Source organism: Copadichromis virginalis, linkage group LG5 (assembly GCF_057382275.1).
Source record: "Copadichromis virginalis isolate Kocher_CV1m ecotype Utaka linkage group LG5, C_Virginalis_male_GT1.1, whole genome shotgun sequence".
NCBI lineage: Eukaryota > Metazoa > Chordata > Actinopteri > Cichliformes > Cichlidae > Copadichromis > Copadichromis virginalis.
The window spans coordinates 16,852,808-16,874,225 of NC_140622.1; the positions used below are offsets into that span (position 1 = coordinate 16,852,808).

The window sequence follows — 21,418 nt, forward strand, 5'->3', positions numbered from 1 at the left end:
AAAAACTGTAAACATGTATCCACATTAATGTGGTCCTAAGACAAACTAACTTTTTGACATTGCCCGAGAGGAGAGCTGACCGCTTCTTATTTACAATGTTGCTTGCAACTGTGAACGGTCTCTCACACAGAACAGCGGTTGCAGGAGTGGGCAGATATTTGCAAGCCAGCAGTGCCAGCTTGTCATGAGCTCCTGAAGGAGCTGACCACCACTCCGAGGGACAGTCCTAATGATCGGCTCTGCTCTATACAGGCAGAAACTCCTCATCTGATTCTGAATCTGAGCCCATCTGTAACAGACTCACTCATTACAAGTCTGTCGAGGTGAGGACTCATCATGCAGCAGTCTTTCAAGTAATGCTTTGCATTAAAATGTGATATTTTAAGCTGGAAGTGCTTCGGTGAAAAGAAGATTCCTTCTTGCACAATTGCATAATACTTTGTGTCGGTCAACTGTTCCGTCTTGTTTTTGTTTTTTTATACTCAAATTTCCCATCGAGAGGACCAATCATCTTCCATATTTAGTTGACTAATTCTGCTGCCTGTCACTACCAGATCAACTGCCTGTTTGCTCATGTGCGAAGGTAACTCTCCTTGGACAAACTGCCCGAAATGCGTTGACAGAGACGCGTCAGGGATTTTGAGTCATTCTGCACTTCAGATGGGTTAACTGCGTTAAAAATTTTAATCTGCTTATTCATGATGATGGATTTATCAGTCCTGAAGACTTTCTGTGACTCTGTAGTGGCATCAGTGATCTTTCATGATGTGGTCTGCTGCTAAGCGTTCCTTAGCAATACAAATAATTATGAAAATAAAATGAACAAATATTTCCAAATTAATCTTAACACATAATGCTCTGGTCATAATTATATCAAGGTGTTTCACATCAATGAATGTTACACTAGCCTAAATGTATTGCTAAGTAGCAGCCAATCAGAGTGCCCCAAAGGACCCGGCTGGTGGTCAAAAGGAGTGGACACATATCCATACCTCTACAGGTATGTCATCTGGACCAACTACCTGTCCACTCTTCATCCTCTCTACTCTTCATGCTCTTCATAGCTGTCCTAACTCCCTTTTTACTAATTCACTAATTTCCTATATCCTCTTTCTATAATTTTCTTGACTCATCAGCTCATCAAAGTACTCTTTCCAACACTATATACTAACTGAACAAATATACTAACTGAATACTTACATCTCTATATTTAATCACCCTAATCTGCTGCACATCCTTTCAGGTTCAGTCTCGCTGCCTAGTCGGTTGATACAAGTCCTTTCTTTCCTTCCTTAGTGCACATCACATTCACTATAAGGATTTTCCTTTGCCATCTCATTGCCCAGTCTCCCAGTAGTACTGTCGACTTTCTTCTTTTCCATGCTCTTCCTTTAAACCCTTTACTGTACTTCCACCACCAAGTTCCCTTCCCTTCTCTCCTCTGTCCAGAGAAATCAACAAACACCTTCTTGGCAGTTTCCCTCACCACTTCAGCTGTACTTTCCCAGCACACCACAGCCTTGTTGTCTTTTCCTACACGACTGCACGTCCTTATAAGATGACAGGAGAACATAGTTACTTCAGCAAAACTATTAACAGTACATTAGGATAATACTAATGTAATAATTTTAATTAAGAATCTGACATATAAAATCCTACTTAAGTAAAATTTTGCGTATTATCACGAGTATTATATTTATCTTTATTATTTTATACTTTTTAAATATAAAGTATAAATACTTGTGAAAACTTTATGAGTACTTTACAACAAGGGACTTGCTATGCTGTCAAGTTGCTTGACCGTTACACAACTTAAAGTTAGTCGCAACTTGATTAGATATGATTGGATATTTATGAATCAATGCAAGGTGGTGACAGGTTCGTTTGCCTGCTGTGTTTGACATGACATAAGGGTACAGTCTGTTTTTTAACAGCGTTTCTGGATCAGTGTCATCATGAGTTTAAAAAAAAGGAAAGAAAAGAAAAAAGAAAGATTGATGCTTCTCTTCTGTGAAAAAAGTGAACCATGGCATTTCAGGACAAGACTTGGGGAAATTGTTTAATTTTATTTCATGCTTGTAAGCACACTTGAATTTGTGTCATCCATCACTAAAACAAAACAGACTGGCTTCTCTCTGCTGAAAAAAGTGAGATTTGTGCCATCTCAGAGGCTCCTGGAAACTTGGGAAATTTTTATGTTACAAAAACATGACATTTTAAAATATAGAAACCAGATTGATTATTGCTACTCAACAGTAACTGGGGGCGGAGCTTAGCAAATGTGTCAGAGGCCTTTAGAGTGCTTTATGTTCAAATGAATGTTGTCATAGCATTAACTGAAGAAAACATTTTGCAGAGTGCTGGCAGATTTTACACACACTTGCAGTGGATTACAGTTGAAAAAAGGAGAAGACAGAAAAGGAAGAAGAGATTATTTTCTAAGGTAAGAACCACTGGGCAAGTGACAGTTGCTAAAGTGGAAATTTAAAGGTGACATGCAGTGTCCACATTAATGTTTAACTTTTCTAAACACAGTATGGACCTGTACATGTGTTGCTCTTCTAAGGTACCTTCTTGCTGCATAGTGTGAAATGCTTTTAAGAGTACAACTGTGCATGCAATTTTTGCATTATGGTTACAAAAGAGAAGTTGAATCATGTATATACCACTTCAGTAAGTTTTTGCATTGCAATGGTGTATTATCTTATTGGATTATTGATCATTTTTACTGAAGTAAATAAATTCTCCTTTGACTGCTCAAGGACATGAAAGACTGTTTCAGATGGGCATCCCTCTTTATTTGTTTTGTCAGACTAGGCTTAGGAGAATGAGGCATTTGTACATGGGTACTCACATTTTGTAATTCCTTTAGTGTGATATAACAAAGCAAGTACTTTCTTACAGCCCATTCTTACACCAACCATGTTTGAAAATCTTCCAGGCTAACTACTAAAATCTAACAAAGAGGAATGAAAATGTTTGAATTTAGGATCTGGTATCTTTTGCTGTTTAGCTAGGGAAACTATGCGTGCGTGCGTGTGTGTGTGTGTGTGTGTGTGTGTGTGTGTGTGTGTGTGTGTGTGTGTGTGTGTGTGTGTGTGTGTGTTAATTTTATTTCATGCTATGGTCGTCCATCAGTAAAAAAAAACAGACTGGCTGCTTAATGCTTCTTTTTCCTGGAAAAAAAAAAGAGATTTGTGGCTTTCCAGACGCTCCTGGAAAATTTGTTATGTTACAAAAAGATGACATTTTAAAATATACAAGCCAGGTTGATTATTGCTACTCAACAGTAACCAGGGTGGAGCATAGCAAATGTATCAGAGGCCTTTAGAATGCTTTTCGTTCAAATGAATGTTGTCATAACATTAATAGAAGAAAACATTTTGCAGGGTGCTGACAGATTTTACACACACTTGCAGTGGATTACAGCGGGAAAAAAAGAGAAGACAGAAAAGGAAGAAGAGATTAATTTCTAAGGTAAGCATCACTGGGCAAGTGACAGTTGCTAAAGTGGACATTTTAAGGGTATATGTCCATGTTAAGTTTAACTTTTCTAAACACAGTGTGGACCTCTACATGTGTTGCTCTTCTAAGTTACTTGTTTGCTGAACAGTGTGAAAGTGTGAAATGCTATTAACATGTAAAAAACAACAACAACAATCATTTATTATTGAAGTTGCATCCAGTAAATCTAATATCACTCATCAATCCTCTCACTTACTGCTTTATTCTGATAGTTAGTTGGACACAGTATTTCATTTCCCCCCATTTGGACTTTATTTTGTTGTCTGAACTTTTTCCAAGCGTTTCAATAAACAGCTCACCTGTTTTCTTTGTCACATCTACAGACTGTGACATTTGAGTACATTTCAGAGCCTGTTAAGAAGTTTAATTAGGACTTGGACTTCTTCCGGGTTCTGATTTTGAGTGTCCAGCCTCAGCGACACATATCAATACATAAAACACTGGTTAGACCTCATAGTCAAAGCCAATACAGACATTGGAAGAACTGATGCAGTGCAGGCACCAAAAACAAAATCACCTGGACAACATTTTGGAGAATGATGTACTTGAACCTTACCCAATACACAGTGTTGGGGAGTAACTGAATATATGTACCAGAATTATGTAATTAAAATACAAAATATGAGTATCTCTATTGCGTTACAGTTACCACATAAACATAGGTGATAATTAGAATATAGTTACTTTGCTGAAATAAATGAATTACACAGTGGTCTTTTCCTGTTTCATATGTTAGGCTATCTCCTCTTTAATTTTGGTAATTCCACACACTGCCGCAAACTCAAACAAAACATGCTTGCTGTTGTGTTCTCCATGCCTATCTCATTATCTCATTCCTTTTTATTTTGTAACATGAATGGTCATGGCCAAAGTCATCATCAGTAGGAAAAGCTGTAAAACTTCTGAAAGTAAAGTTATAAGTTAATGTTTATTCCTACCTTCACATTTTCCAAACCTGTCCTGTGGTCTGGGTTGGAGGGTTTGCCAGGGGAATTTTGGCCCAAAGCCCTATGTTTGACACCCCTGCTGTACTCTAGCTGGTTTAGGCCCTGTCATGTGCCCATAACACTCTTTGCCCTGTTACTACCACTGCTATTATTGTTGTTGTTATCGTTATTATCGTCATCATCATTTTTACTAACACCAAAACGGATCAAACTTTAATTTTCGTTTAACAAAGTTTAGCACAACAGCTGGAAAATTACTGGTATATTCTGGTTACGTCACGGCAATGTCTTTTTTTTTTTTTTTTTTTTTTTTACCGTAACATGTCTTTTTTCCCCCTCTTGTTTCACTTGCTGTGTAACATGATTCCAAATATGGCTGATTATATTTTTGACAATAGAGAGATCATAACAGCGTTGGGTACTTTGTTGTCTGTACATGTTTTTTATTTATTCATATTGTTTAACAAATATATATATCTCATTAATGATAAAATATGAAGAATTCCTGCTAATTACGGTAATGCGCGGAAATGACGTCGGATTCGTAGCTGTATAAGGACGTGGTTAGTTCCGGTGAAAAGTGGTTTTCGCTGCTTTAAGGCAGTCGATTTTAGAGAAGGATAAATCATGTTATAACTAACTGCTGTATAAATTTTAAGATTAGATGAATTCATTTATTGATACCATGAGAACTTTTCCCCTCTGGGGGTTCTGCGCTGTAAGGCCTTCTCTCGCTGTCGGGCTCACCATTGACTGAAGACACAATGCAGGCCTAGCTAGCATTTAAGGTTAACTAGCGGAAGCTAATCGGATTGGCAGCAGACTGCAGTGGGATTTAAACCTCGGACGAAGCCTGTGTTTCCAAGCTGTCCTAACATCAAATCCGGTATGTTCCAAGTCACTCTACATTCACCATCTGTTCTGGGCACCTTGAGAATGATTTGACCCCGCTTGCTTGGATGAGATGTTTTTTAAGCACCATATTGTAAAAAAAGTGGCTGCGTTAGCATGTTAGCATTAGCGAGTTAAGTATCGTTGCCTTGTTGATTTGATCTTAAGTCTCTTACTTTAGCAGGAAAAACAACTACCAGAAATATGAAGGATTTTAGTTTTTTTAGTAGCGATATGGAGATGTGTCATCAGTGGCTTGAACACAGCAGTTGTCTATAAACTTCAGTCGTGAATGGTAAACTGTAGCTAAAGAATTTGGTTGAGCCGATCCGTCGAAGATCTCCACCCTCCACCCTTAGCAGGGCAGTTCGAGGGGTTTTTGTTGTAACAAAGGGTCGACTGAAAAACGAGTGAGGGGTCAGTCAGATTTTTTAGGAGGTAAATGCAGCATTGAAAACTAGCTTCAGAACACGGGGACGAGTCGTGCAGGTTATTAATCGAGATTGCAGTAGAAGTGGGTCTGTGTAAGAGCCTGACAATAGGTTTGTGTTAAATACGGGTTTTCGTTTGCAAGACCAGTAGCTTAATTTAACCGACAAACACTTCTGATATCAAAGAGCAGATCACTACTGCCGGGCGGTGTGTTTGTCATGTCCTCCGTGTTGTCTCTGCCTGTTAACGCCGTTATGAAACTTTTCCGTAAGCACGTCCGTCCTTTAATGTTGTCACTATGCTTGCTTGCTGTTTCGTTTCTTTTGTCGGTTTACCTAAACCAGCTTACTGACTTGCACAGAAACACACACACAGCTCGCAGTTATTTACAGTGAAATTCACTCTCAAGTTCCAGGTAGCGTTGCCTACAGTTAGATGAGCAACACGCATGACTATATAAACTTAAATTAACACAAGCGTGTTCACTTTTTCCCTCTCCACTAAGAAGTAGATCGTGGACATTGTTTAAAAGCAGATCTGAAGCTATTTTATCGGATAATTTAGGCTTAAATCTTTAAAATAATATTTATTTTATAGAAGAAACATTATTTTTTTATGGAAAGTTTTTAATTGAACAGAATAACTTAAATCAGAATACCTTATTAATCCCTGAGGAAATTATGTGGTTACCGTTGCTCCAAGAAAATAAGAACAGTAACAGACTGAAATAAATTATATAAGATACAACTTACAAATAAAAGATACAAGAAATTAAAAAGTAATTTATTTTATTATGTGGAATGGCTCTAATGTATACAAATAGGTCAGTTATAAAAATTGGGCTACTCAGAATATACATTTGGCCATTGCTACTGCTTTTACAGGTCCATTCATAAATTTAAAAAATGGAAATAACAGATTTTTTTAAAAAAAATCTTTGGCTTATTCCCTTAAAAGTAAATGAAAATCAGAATTTGCTAAATTTAACTAAAGGTTTCACCACTAGGGCGCAGTGTTTTACCAGAAAGTTTTAATGTACCGTAGTTGTCCCCATATTAATAACAGTATTTGCCATAAGTGGTGCAGTAGATTTGTTATAGGGCTTTTTCTCTCTCTCTCTCCTTTTTTAAAATCACTGGTTTGTTGTTGTTTTTTCACTTAAGATTTTTATTTTTATTTCTGGTGAGTAACAGCAGATCCCCCAATTTTAATTACTTTATCAGACAAGTTCCCACCCCCTGCTTCAACATGACTTTTACCAGGTGCATTTTACCACTCTGTTAGTGGGGTTTTTTGTGCATCATATTTTAGTTATTGGGAAGTCTTCCATCAGCTCATTGTGGTGACAGTTCTACTGGCAGAAGCGAGGCCTGTAATCTTGGAGGAGCTACTGAGGAAACAATGGGTGTTTCAGAGCGGTCGTTGTTCTAGCGATCGCTTGTCATAACTGATTAAGATAGTGATTGGAGCTTGATGTGCTTCGTGGAGCATTGCAGCAACGAAGTGACACACTCATACTTCCTGGACCACTGTCGGATGGTATCAGACTTCAGGATGTTTCGAGTCGATGGTGACATTAACCTGAGCTGCAGGAAGAAATATAGAGAGATGGAAAAGTTGTATGATTACGGACCCTTTACTCCAGGATAGTATTTCTGTGGCCTGAATATTGAACTGGCAGCTGCAAAATCCATCTATATTACTTGCTGAAGGAATTCATCATTGCTGTTGCTGTCTGAATCCAGTTTCGGTCAACATACTTTCCGGATTCTTCAATCAGCTGGAACAGGTCACTTAAATGGCTGTGGTTATTGAATGGATCCTAACTACCCTCTTCACCTCTTACTGGACATGCAGCTGAGCACTTCTGGCTCCCTTCCCAGAATGACAGATACAAAAAAACCACCTCATACAGTAATAGCTGCTTTCATTTTAGTGTTTGTTTGTTTTTTTGTTTGTTAGCTTGCTTTGTTTTTGTTGTTTTCTTTGCAAAACATCAAATATAAGTTGTTTTTCATATGTTCTGGATGCTGTAACACAAATTTTCCCAACTGTTCAGAATTTTTTTTACTTTTATATCCGATATAATTTTCTTTTTTAAACTTTATTTTATTATTTTTAAACTGTCACGTGATCATGCCAGTGACATAATTGAAGGACTGCTGTGTAGATATTCCAGTCACAAAAACATCAAAAGTTTAGTCTGACCACATTGAGAATAGTACAAAGTACAGCACATGTATATTTTATTTTAGTAACTTCTGTAAGTGTATTAGATATAATGCTAAATTTTATTGTGCATCTGTAAAATCTTTTGCATAGCGTTCTCAGGTTGTTTGCACGTGCATCCTCGGAGTCTTGTAGCTGGGGCCTTTGTCTGGCATTTGTTTTCCCACTGTTCAGTCATGTGGTTTTTTGGGCTACTGCCAACTGTATTTGCACAGAAGTAGCAAGAGCTGCTGCCTACACTTGCATGGGTATTTTCTTTATGCCACACATTTGGCATTATAGCAAATTAATAACAAACATTATTAAGATTGCATTACACTTAACATATCCATGAATCCACTAGCATTCCAGTAAATGTCATCATCAGGCAGGAAGCGTGAGGGTCTGTGCAGTTGTCGCAACCCTGTGTCCAAAGTATATGGTACAACCGGTCTGTAAGCTACTCTTATTTGTGCTGTCCGTCACCCAACCAAGAAGAAGAACAAAGTTGTGGCGTACAGAAGGTTAAAGTGGGAGAGTTAAAAACCAAAAGTTTTCATTGCTGCCACCACCTGTACCACTCAGATGTTTACTATTTTTGTTTTTTCTTTCTAAATTCCCTTTCTTTACAAGGGGAATGACTCTTTCTGGGTGCTTAAGGAACTGATTGCTGTATTGTTAGCTCCAGTACGCATCCTTTCACATTTGCCTCTTGAGCTACATTTCCTCTTCTTTCCACACTGGGCTCTTGCAGTCTGGACTCCATATTGACTCACTACACCACCATGTGATTCAAACTGGCATTACAGAAGACTTATTGTTCAGTTCACTTGGAATCTCAAAAACCCATTAGACACCCCCCGCCCTTTGTTTTTGTTTGATGATTTACCACTTTCCAAAAGAATATGATTTTAATCATGGGTGCCCCTCATGCCTCAATAGGTATGCATGGATTTGGAAATGCAGCTACCCCTTGCGCAAGATCCTGCCTAGTTGTAAAGCTAAATAAGTGTTTCATGCAGTTTTCATTCATCAGGCATACTTCCTGAAATTGCTTAATATGCAGGCATATAGATATGGGTTGAATTTGATCAAACTGTGAGGTGTCGACTTATATTTAATATGCAGCCTGATGCACTGCACTATCTCACTGCACCTAATAAACTTGCAACAAAACAGAACTGTGCAAAATTCTTGAGGCATCTCTCATTTCTTTGTGGGTTTTGGTGTTTTGTTTTTCTTTGTTTGTTTTTTGTTAAGCAATAGTTCTACAGGCTTGCTGAATGTCTTTCAGAGTTCTCCCTTGAAAATTGGCTTTTTCCAGCCATAAAAGGATGATGGGACATTGTCATAATGCTGCTAGACAGCATAGACACAAGTTTGTGAATGTGATGACTCGAGAACATGGCGGTGTAGGATTTTAAATTAATGCCATAGGTGAGTTTACTGAAAATCTCAGACGAGTTTGAATCTTGGTGACATTGACTTCAAGGTTAAGGTCAGAGGTAAATCTTTTCCTGACTTGTGAATGTGGTAACTCAAGAAGTCGTATTGACGGACCAAAACAAAGGGTAGTGAACATCCAGAGAACAACTTTGAATGTCCTTCAAGATGCCTGGAGAACTATCCCTGAAGGCTACTTAAAATGGCAAGAAGCTTGGCTAAGAGTTCAGGCTGTGCTGAGGAATAAATGTGGTCCTTCCAAATACTGACTTCTTTTTGTTTTATATGCTTTATTTCTATTTATGTTTGTACATGCTTCATTAAATTACTGCATCTATTTCCATTTTGGTACCAAAATATAAAGAAATGAGGTTTGGCTGGAGAAATTTACACAGTACAATAATGTATCACAGTTATTGTAAGACACACAACTGTATTTGTTTGGGTTGTTTTGTTTTGTTTGGTAGGCCATGTGGCTAACACTCTTCAATTTCTTTACAGCTATGAGTTCCCAGCAGCTGCAGGTGTTCTCCCCTCCGTCAATCTCCTCCAGTGCCTTTTGCCGCGTCAAGAAGCTCAAGGTGGAAAGCAACGTTTGGGACGTGTCCACCACTGAGGCTTACGGATCCATAGCGGGCCAGTCCGCATACACATTCACCCCAGCCATGGCTGTGCCACCATTTGCGCCATCTCTGGTCTTCCCCCCTACAGCGCCCGGCTCCAGGGGTCAAGTGGTGGTGCGAGCAGCTGATAGCACCGGCAGTCTTCCTCGTGGATCCAGTCGACGCGTCACTGAGCAGGCTACATCCTCCTCTTATGCTCACGAGACGTCCTCTGAAACTAGGGGGCACAGGCATGGGCAGAAGAGAAAGATGGAGGCAGCCAGCGACTGTAGCGGAAGCGGATGTGGAAGCGTCCAGATATTAGAAGAGCTCTCAGCTCCTGCGGCAACTTACTCCACGCGTACAGGCGGCGGTGGAGGCGGGGGCACAGGCCAGTCCATACCTCACTCTGCTCCAACCACCAAGAGCAGCAGCTCCAATGGTGAAGGGGATTATCAGCTTGTGCAGCATGAGATCCTCTGCTCCGTGTCCAGCGGCTATGAAGTGCTGGAGTTCCTGGGGAGGGGCACATTTGGACAAGTGGCTAAGTGCTGGAAGAGGGGAACCAATGAGATTGTAGCAATCAAAATTCTGAAAAACCACCCTTCATATGCTCGGCAGGGCCAAATTGAGGTAAGTAAACAGGATTTTGTTCGATGTACCAGTTTCTTCTAAAAGTTTACGTTACATACACAAATTGCTGTTCACTACACTTGCATTCCCTTCATAGGGGTGTACTAGCGTTTGTCTTTCTCATCATATTTGGTTGTTTTTTTTTTTTCCTTTCCTAATAGGTGGGCATTCTGAACCGGCTAAGTGCAGAGAACGCAGATGAGTACAACTTTGTGCGTTCGTACGAATGCTTCCAACACAAGGGTCACACCTGCTTGGTTTTTGAGATGCTTGAACAGAACTTGTACGACTTTCTCAAGCAGAGCAAGTTCAGCCCACTTCCCCTACGGCACATCCGCCCCATTTTGCAGCAGGTTGGCAAACTGTGAATGCAGAAAAAAAGTTGATTCCTCTTTTTTTTCACCCAGACTAACTCTCATGTGTTCATGTCTTTAGGTGGCTACAGCACTAATGAAACTGAAGAGCCTGGGTTTAATTCATGCAGACTTGAAGCCTGAAAACATCATGTTGGTGGACCCCATTAGACAGCCCTACAGGGTGAAGGTCATCGACTTCGGCTCTGCAAGTCATGTATCCAAAGCAGTGTGCTCAACCTACTTACAGTCCCGTTACTACAGGCAAGTGGAGCGTTTAAGTGCTTTTTAGTTTGCAGTGTTATGCGTAAGAGTTGTGTTAATGTGATTCAGTTGTGTAGCCCAGTTCTGTCCCCACATTAATGTATAAATCTCATCTTTCTTGTTTAGAGCTCCAGAGATCATTTTGGGGCTGCCCTTCTGTGAGGCCATTGACATGTGGTCTCTAGGGTGTGTGATTGCGGAGCTGTTTCTGGGTTGGCCTTTGTACCCTGGAGCCTCTGAGTATGACCAGGTCAGTCATGTTCATGGTCCCAAGGACTTACAAGTTAGCAAAAACAGTGCTCAAAGAAAGACTAGGAAAGTCTTCCTTTCGAATAAAGGTCACATTTTTCTTCAAGTAAGCATGACTACATGAATGTGCCACCACCCTGCTTTGTAAGAGAATGGTATTTAGTTTTTCTCACATCAGATTGAGTGTTTTTGGCAAATTATAATTGACCTATTAACCAAGAGAGGGTTCTAAAATGCCATGCCGCTCTAAATCCAGGTATACGTATTTAATAAGTCAGTTATAGTACTCTTAACTACACACTACTTGAAACATCGCAGTTCTGCAGTGATTGCTTTATCTCTATATTTTCTTCTGTGTCCAGATCCGTTACATTTCCCAGACTCAAGGCCTACCTGCTGAGTATCTTCTGAGTGCCGGCACAAAGACTAGCCGCTTCTTCAATCGAGGCCCTGACTCTAGCTACCCGCTCTGGAGGCTTAAGGTTAATATTACGAGTATCTTCTTGAATAAGCTGTAAAGGGACTTGATGCTCGTTTTGATTTGGTTCCTTTATTTTGGTTGTCCCCATTCAACCGATTTAATGTTTGTAAATGGTAGTGTTATGAAACATAAATGGATATTGTGCTTCTTTTTTTAGACCCCGTCAGAACATGAAATGGAGATGGGCATCAAATCTAAGGAGGCTAGAAAGTACATCTTTAACTGTCTGGATGACATGATGCAGGTATATCCAAATAAGTGCATAACCCAGGAAATGGCTTTAAATATGGCATGTAGTGATTGCCTGACCAGGTTTTTCCTTTTTTGTCCTTCCCTTCTTGTCATTAACCTACCAGGTCAACCTTTCCTCTCACTTGGAGGGAACTGACATGTTGGCTGAGAAAGCTGACAGGAGAGAGTTTATAGACCTCCTGAAGCGAATGCTTCGTCTGGATGCTGACAAAAGGATCACACCTACAAAAACTCTGGGTCACCCCTTTGTCACGATGAGCCACCTCATGGACTATCCCCATAGCTCCCAGTAAGTGTGTGTAGCAGGATGAAGAGTTATTGGTCTATTTAAATGCATTTGCTGATGCAATGGTATTAATTCCTCTTCAGTGTGAAGTCGTGCTTCCAGAATATGGAGATCTGCAAGCGCCGGAGCTCCTATGAAAGCAGCAAATCCCTCTACTCGACCAATGCAGTCCCCAGTGCTGCAGCGGGCAACCTCACCGTGACCTTCAGTAGCCAACTAAACCAGCATAACCAGGTATGATGCTAAATTTTTACTCTTCTGTCAACCTGTAGTCTTTGCTGGTATTAATGGGCTTTGTTGTTTAACAGGTGCCTTCTGCAGCGGGTGCGGTGCCTTTGCTGAACTACCAGCCAGCTTTGTACCAGCAGGCGACCATCAACATTCCCGGGCTGACTCAGCAGAGTGTCCCGATCCCAACGCGTCCTGCTGGGCTGTGTAGCCAGACGGAACCCTTCCAGCAGACACTCATCGTCTGTCCACCCTCCACTATCCAAGGTAAGTCATAAAGTTGATTACAAACATTCACTTTGATTTCAGTATTAAAGGTATGAATCCTCTGTGCTGGTTTGTGTCAGGCTTTCTGTACCAACAAAGTCTTGTTTTTGGTTTTTTTACCATCTACTACAATATTTGTAGATGTTGTAGTAGATGGTAGATCCTTTTAATCCTTTAATAATTGAGATGTTTGTCATCGTTTGTTTTCTAGGGCTGCAGTCATCCAGTAAGAGTTCCAGTTTCCCGGTGAGGGTGGAGAACTCTGTACCGATAGTACCTCAGAACCAGTCTACTCAGTCCTTGCAGATACAGCCAAGTATGCTGACACAGGTAAGAGTTTGGAAGGTCCAGCGTTTGAAGGAATTCTTGAGTTTTGTGTTGTTGTTTTTTTTAATTTATGAATTTTCTATCAAGAGACACAGCATCTTGTTTTTGTTTTTTTTAACCTTTTCTGTTCCCTAGTTATTTTTGGGTGAGTTTGATTGTGGATTTACAGTGGGTGATGTTATGACTGTTTAAAAAAAAAAAAAAAGCGTTGTGTGTGACTGTTTGCAACCTTTACCTGAGAACTTTTCCGCTTTTAGACGTGCCACACACTTGGCAAGAGAGTGGGAGTGCACACACGGGCAGGCAGAAAGAAGTGCCGCGGCTTTGACTGATTTGCTCACTTTTCACCGTTTTATTTGTAATTCTATGCTTCTGTGCCGTGAATGGATTCAGTCTTTATTGTGACCATTCGAGTGACAGCTGTGCATTCTGAATGGGTCCAACACTGAACATAGATGGAGGTTATATTCACATTTCCTGGAAGAAGAGATGAGGTTAAGTTGTAACTGGGGTCTGGTGTATTTGGGTTTTCTTTATTATCTGATGTAACTTAAACGTACATAAATACACCTTTTTTTCTTTCTTTTTTTCTGAATAATCTGTCATTCAATAATTTCAGCTCAGGGGTTACTGTAAAAAATCTGGAAACATCCCGCTGTTACTTGCACCAGTTTGTGGAGCACTGATGCCTTGTTTTGCTCCTTTGTGGATATACTGAGTGCATCTAAAAATTCTCCCTGCTTTTGTTGGTCTTACTGCCAGGAGGAAGGCAGATCGGGTTCTTCTAAGGAATTTAGGGCATAAGATGTTAGCTACTTAAATGCAATTGTTGAAATAAGTCGAGGGCCTGGGCTTTACTGTATTCTGTTTGTTTTTCTGTTGACTGTGTGTCTCCACTTGAATTTGCTTTAAGAGCTGACTGGATCACCACTTTTGGCCAGGCCTCTTATTCCCAGTCTTTTTATGTGGGAGAAAGGCCACATGTGTAGTGAGACTCATCTGGCTCCAAAAGCTGGTTAATTGCTGTTTGCTAAATTGAGGAATAATTGCTGCACTCTGCAGAGACCAGGTCTCCAGATGGCCAGCGGTGCCAGTGTGCATCTCTTGTGCAGCTGGGTGTATCTGCTCTGCCTGTTTTTATTTTAAAAAAGAGAAAAATCTGTATCAGTCTTGAAGGGCGCTACTTTTCGTCATGACTTAACACTGCCCCTCCCTCCTCCAGGGTTCCTGCACACCCCTGATGGTGGCCACCCTGCACCCACCCCCAGCAGGCCTAGCCCCGCAGTATTCTCTGCCCCTTGGGCTGGGCACTGGGGTGGGTCGGCCTACCCTCCTGGAACACACAGCCACAGTGCTGGTAAAGCAACGATGACATACCCGAAGAAAGACATGCACACTCCCTCTACCACTAACAATGCCATCTCTCTCCTGCCCTGCTCTCCTTTTTTTTTCTTTTCTTTTTTTTGTTTTCTTTGCAAGTGTTCCGCTCCCTCTCTGCCACGCGTTGTAAGGGGCCCATCTTTGTTTTACACATCGTATTTCAGCATCGTTCCTCTTCACATGTGGATTTGTCACCTTTCATAATTATGGTCGTTTGATGCAAATTTTTATAGGAAAATCAAACGTTTTTGTGTGTGTTCTGGCATCACATTTTATATTACTACTTTATTTTATAAACCCCCTCCACAGTGCAAAATTGACCAAATTTACACTGCGTTTTTACTCATGCTCGCCCCACACCATTCACAGTTTCATTCCCCAGTCTTTCCCCATAGGTCTGCTGAGGGCATGGAGCGCATGTGTTGCTGAGTTGGTCTGCGCTTTGCTTGCAGCTTCTCTTGTCATGTCCTTCCTTGGTTTCAGCAGAGGGGGCTGCAGCAACAAAGTCTTCTAAACTGTCCTGACAGCCTGTCTGACTCTGACACATACTTTTTTCTTTTTTGTGTTTGTTTGGTTTTTGTTTCAGCCCCAGAACATGTGGCATGCCTTTTCCCAAGACATATCATCAGCAGACTGTTTAGCAGCAGGGAACTCAACTAATCTCTTAGTGTTTCTTCTTTAACAGGCACCATGGTTCTGCCTACTTGTCTTTATACCTGATCTGACATTTTACAGTGCTTCATTGTTTGTGCTTTGCATGATTATCATCTTGTGGATTTGTTGCAGGGCAATGTTATAATTAAGGAATGGCTTGGGAAAGGTTGCTCGCTTATCTAGCTTTGCGCTCTTGCCTGTAGAAGAGATTGGCCATTGGCTTGCCTCTTTGTATTCAGTCTTTGGAATTTATATGTCCGCATGGCTCAGTTTGTCTGGCCCATTCCAACAATCAGATAATTTGTTTTCATCCATACACAATTTGTCTTCCATATTACATGTACTCAAGTGTTGGTTGTTGTGTTTTTTTTTTCTTTTCTGTTTGTTTTTTCTCAGCAGGCCTGGCCCACTGGTACCCAACAGATCCTCATACCATCATCATGGCAGCAGGTCCCAGGCGTAGCCATCCACGGCTCTGCCCATCAGTCAAATGTCACCGAATCACCTGTGGAAACGATTCACTCAGATGCTGCCACGCAGCAGGGACACAGCTGGCGGTGGGTCAACCAACAACTGTTAAAGATGCATGTAGACTGATGGGCTTCTCAAATTTAAAGCTGAATCATTTTCAATGTTATTTCTTTCAGGTTAAATTAGAATAAAAATAATGAAATCGATTAAATATTAAATAACTTTCTATCGCTTTTCATAACTAGTATCTGAAATGCTATGTTATTGTTATTTCATACGCAAACACTTTGGCCTCCAATTAACTCATTTCAGATAAGTTAATAAGATGCTACAAATCTTTTGGGGGTTTTGTTTAGTTGAGTAGCAACACTAGAACTGGTTAATTTCATACTACATGAGAAATACTGCATTGAAAGGTGAAGTAAAATGGCAAATATGAAGGCTAAACTAGTCTGACCTTTGACCTTATAGGAGCATTACCAAGACTCAGCAGGAGAGGAAGAAGGTGAAAGCCAGACGTGGAGAGAACAGAAACAGGTTGGTACAGCTCTGCTCTTCTTCCAGTTTAATTTTAAGAGTCCTCATTGGGGTTTAAGCTACCATACCGAGGGAGAGATGGCTAAAGGGCCTGTGACGGTTGCCACACTGGTTCTTTCGCTTGCAAACAGTGACAGGACACTTTTTATACCTGCACTGAGGGCACAGCATCCACTGCTGTATTCTGCTAAACGATACGTGTTGCCACTCAGACAAAAAGCCTTCTTATGGGAGTAAAAACTAGTTGAAACTAGAAGCAAAGAAAATGGCGTTATTTTTAAATTTTTATTTAAAGTCTTCTTCGTGGTACCGCAGCTGATGGGTTGAACACACAGTCAATGGTTGGTGATGGTGGTGTTTTTCTTTCCCGTAGGGGTGTATCTACTGCATCAGTGGTCAGTAGTGGCGTGACTCCACCCAGCTCCAGCGCAGCCTTGTCACAGCCGATCGTGATCTCGGACACGCCGAGCCCAGCGGTCAGCATCATTACGATTCACAGTGACACAGACACGGAGGATGAGCATAAGTTCCACCCTGCTAGGTGAGAACAGGATGCTCTTCTGCACTGAACAGTGGTGTGGTGTTTCTTTCTCAGATCACTTTCATTCCTAAGTTGAAATTTCAGAATGTCAAGGTAAATGAGAGAAATGCAAAGCAAGGCTTCTTTGAGCTCATAGACAGCACTGGGACCCAATTCATGTAGAATGAAAGCTGTTGACGTACTCGTTTGCCTGATATGACCCGGGAAATTACTTACTTCCTCCACAGTCTTGAACTGAGCCAGCGCACCAACGTTATCAGCTGTGTGACCGTACACGACTCGGACTCCTCTACCGCCAGCCCCCTGACTCCCCTTCCACGCACTCTTAACCCAGCAAGCACTATGTCATCTCGCCAGGCCAAGTCTCTGGCAGTAGTGGCACCTTCAGTCAAAACACAGGCATCTGAGAGAGGAGCAGAGTCCCGAGGACGCTTGGAGACTGGTGAGTCACCCGTGTGCTGCTGTAGTTTTAGCAGTGTATTTAACTGAAGTGTGAAAGCATAATTAAGTATGTCTTACTGCTTTGAATTCTCAGTGAATTACATCAAGCCCAAGAGATCCTCTAACAGACAGCCGTGCAGTTCAGGGGAAAGTGTGGAGCGCCATGGACTGGTGCCAAGCCAGTCGCACCCTTTAAACCTCAGCCAGGTGAGGCTTGTTTTATCTTGTTGGTTTTACATTAAGTAATTAATGTGTGTTAATGGGACATTGTTTTGTGAGAATCCTTGTCCATAACCACGCAACTAATCAACTACAGGAGGCTGGGCCCTTATTTTGATTGTAGCAATATGAGGAGAGTAAAGGTTATAGGTAAGCTACATCAGAGTGCACCATGTCATCATGTGATTGAGTGAAAAGGTCAGGATCTGTCATAAGTTATGACATTAGCACCTTTTACCAGCAAAGGTATAAAACATTTTTTCCCAAGGATTCTTAATATCCTGTTATTAAAGGCCTACGTGTATTTACTGCCCTCTGCTGGGGGAAACGTGTATTGAAACTTTTTCGGTGAGGTTTGCATTTGTACCATATGCAGCGATTGGACAGCTGAACATCTAAAAGTATCTAATTTTAGCATTAGTTTTGCTTTATATGCACATTATGTCAAGCACCAGGAGTTTCCCCTCGTTTTTTTCCTCTTAAGGCTCCGGCTGTTATTTTTACAACACAATTAGTGCTGCAGCTGGTTTTTTTGTTTGTTTGTTTTTTTAGTAATTGAATTATTCCATCAATTGAGTAATCAGAATTACTTTTGTAAATAAAAATATTAAATTAATAATAAATTTTAGAAATTGTAACAATTTAAAAATAAAAATAATACAGTGTATAGATAGATTATATATATATTTTTTGTTTTGTTCATTGTATTTACATGCCAAGTTAATCTTGTTTTCAGGCTTCTTGGAAGGCTTTCTTACATTAGAAGAGAGCAAAAGGGTTGTGACAGTATTCTATCTCCTGAGGTAGATTTAATGTGTTTTTATGTGTGTTTTGTGCATGCATTAGATTTTATATTAACGTAAATCTTAAAAATAATATTAGTAAAGTCAAATGTGCACTAGGGCACCCTATGCCCCCCTTTAGACCCACCCACTCAGACTATGTTAACAGGTCATCTGCACACACATGCGTTTATTTTAACTTCTGTAGCTGTTAAGATTTTTCACTGTGCAAAACAAAGTGCGGTAGATGGGAGCAAATCCAGAGTTTGCTTTTCTTCATGTTGGAGCAAGTTCAGTAGGTGGTTTGACAGTTGTGGCAGTTACGGTAACGCTTTTTTTATAATTGAGTTACTCGATGAATAATTGCAGCCCTTTTAATAAGCCCAAAGCTGTCTGCGGTGTAGGTAACATTCAAGCGCGCACCTTCATCTGTTATCTGGCAGTTATATAACACAAAAAAAGGGAGGGGAAAAACAAGTGGGGGTTTGTTTGTTTGTTCCTCCCCATTTGGCACAAAAAACTGACGATACCAAAGATGTAGATGCAGACTATAATCTTCTTGCATGTTGTACCCAGCGTCTGATTGAGTGTATGTATTTATTTTCAAAGGTTCACACAGTAGTTTCTTCATCTCAGGAGCGTTCGGGGCTCTCCCACAGCGACTCATCGTTACGTCGCCAGCAGACGTTCCACCAGGCCGTCTCAGCCTCTCACTACAGCTTCCCCGAGGTGGCAGCCCTGGCGTCCGGCTCGGCCGCTGCTGCCGCCCCCCCCAGCCTATATACCTACCCGGCCTCTACTGCCCTCTCCTCAGCCTCTCAGGCCACGGAGCAGCTGCTGGGCCGTGGTCACAGCACCCACGGACACTCCCCCTCCGCTTATGCAGCAACGTACACCTCATCCTCCTCCAGGAGAGACTCGGCCAGTCGCAAGGACTCGGTGAGCAGCCTGCTGCACGGCCTCCCTGCAGCCTACCAGCATCAGTTCGCCACTGGTTCTCCTTATGTTAGTGTGACGCCCCGAACCGAGGTTTACAGTGCCTACCAGCTAAGCCCTAGGCGCCTCGCGCAGTATCCATATTTGTAGGAAATCTCGCACAAAGAATTGGGGGGGGGGGTCACTTCCCCATATGATATCACAAAGGGACATTTTAAACTGTAGAGTAACTGTTGGTCACTTATTGTTTGCTGCTTTGAACTACAAGACAGCGTTTCACCTCTAGCACATTTATATGCTCTTACGGACTCTTAGTGTTATTGAAATGATCTTCTGTATTATTTATCTTTTTTTCCCTTTTAAATTGTTTATGGTCCACATTTTATCCCCATTGCATCCTGATGTATTAATATGGTGTTGTTGAAACATATTTTACAGCTGTTTTATCTCGAGGTTATCTGTGAAGAGAGATTTTCCTCCTATCACAAGCTGCAACGAAACTTGAGGAGCTTCAAGACGCTGACTTGCCAGACTGATGAAGCTGACAGTTTTTAGTTTTATTTTAGTTTTTTTTTTCTCTTGTTCCTTCCTGTGAACCTTATTATAAAGTTTTCACACTAATCCACTGAGGCCCTGTGTTTTTAGTGATATAATAATGACTGTACCTTATGTTTGTTTACTCATATATGTCTTCTGTTTATTAAATTAAGTTTTAATGTCTGTGCGAGGTAGGAAGAGCGAGGTCCACGAAGATGTGGATTAAAAGAAGAGATACGGTGAAAACTGATGGATATGTGTTAATTTAAGTGCACATGTGATAGTCTGTTAATGTAGTGACAGTGTTTTTTAGCCAGGATTGATTGTCCTTATGCAATAGAATCTCTTTAAAAACAACAACAACAAAAAACCTACAATAACTGAGTGCTGAATGTATTTATGAAATTCAGAGTGGATGCCCAGTCTGAGAAATGATGTGAAAAACTGTTTTTAAATTGTAAGAGCGGGGAAATCAAATGTCCTTGAAATAAATATTTTTTAAAAAAAAACCTCACATGGGCTGGGGAGAGGGGGGAAGATGAAACACACAAATTTCACCCCAAATTCCCACGCCTCTCCATAACAAAGGAGATTTTCCTTTTTTTCTCCCTGTGACGCTCTGAAAATGCTTGCTAGGAAGTTGTAACAAACTTGCACACTGTGCTACACAAGGACTGACTGATTAAATGTATGCAAACTGTCTCAGTTTAGCGTTCTCATGAATTATCCCGTGTCTCAAAGAGAGATCTTTATACTGCTATGTCTCGCCCAGAGGTGCAGCTGTCCTTTACATGTACAGCTTACTTCGTCTCAGAAAGGTTTTCTATACTAAAGTTTGGAGAACAGCAGTCACTGTGTTTTTGAATTTTTAAAGGAGGTGAATCTTTGGTTTCTTTGGATTATCAGCTTTTTTTTTTTCCCCCAAAGTAATTCCTTTCCCCTTGTTTGCATCAGTTTTGTGTTGTAACGTCTGTGTTTAATCCTAACATAGTATAGTAAAGAGGCTGTTAGATCTAATTCAGGGACAAAGGTTTCAGCTAAGTAATCCAATTTCATTGTTTTCCAATAAAATAACCTCAAATTCACAGCGACTCGTTTCCTCATTCATTCCTTTTTTTTTTTTTTTCTCTCTAAGATAACTCTTTATTGTCATTGCGCAGTCATACATAGTACAATGAAATTGGAAAACTGTCCTACGTCAGCACTACATATAATATGACACACACTATATTAACTTAGTAATAAAAAAAGAATAAGTATATTTGTATTGCACATTAGTCATTATTGCACCTTGTTATAAATATAAATATTATTATTGTTAATGTTTTTACTGTTGTTACCTCCCCCCCCAAAAAAAAGTCCAAGGAGGTAGCCAGTCAGGTCAGCTATTTGCATTGATCAGGCCTATTGCTCTGTTGTAAAAGCTGTCCTTGAGTCTATTTGTTCGGGACCTCAGCAGCCTGAACCTCCTGCCAGACGGCAGCAGCTTAAACACCCGGTGTCCTGGGTGTGTGCAGTCCCGTAGGATGCTG

At 40.7% G+C, this 21,418-nt stretch overlaps 1 protein-coding gene across 6 annotated transcripts; it reads left to right on the forward strand.

Moving 5' to 3' along the window:
• Positions 1-2,320: 2,320 nt before the first annotated feature.
• Positions 2,321-20,971, forward strand: LOC146709231 (homeodomain-interacting protein kinase 1-like). Of its 6 annotated transcripts, XM_085456254.1 has the most exons (20): positions 2,321-2,443; positions 3,390-3,477; positions 9,948-10,681; positions 10,843-11,034; positions 11,117-11,298; positions 11,425-11,548; positions 11,910-12,029; positions 12,186-12,272; positions 12,385-12,569; positions 12,650-12,800; positions 12,875-13,061; positions 13,273-13,391; positions 14,611-14,745; positions 15,819-15,979; positions 16,365-16,430; positions 16,804-16,971; positions 17,199-17,413; positions 17,507-17,619; positions 19,023-19,352; positions 19,788-20,971. In XM_085456254.1, the coding sequence occupies exons 3-20, from the start codon at positions 9,950-9,952 to the stop codon at positions 19,902-19,904; spliced, it is 3,384 nt and encodes a 1,127-aa protein (XP_085312380.1). In that variant the 5' UTR covers positions 2,321-2,443; positions 3,390-3,477; positions 9,948-9,949; the 3' UTR covers positions 19,905-20,971. The 6 variants fall into 6 exon arrangements, with proteins under 6 accessions (XP_085312380.1, XP_085312377.1, XP_085312379.1 ...); XM_085456251.1 differs by having other exon boundaries at positions 19,023-19,855; XM_085456253.1 differs by having other exon boundaries at positions 15,822-15,979; positions 19,023-19,855.
• Positions 20,972-21,418: the final 447 nt, after the last annotated feature.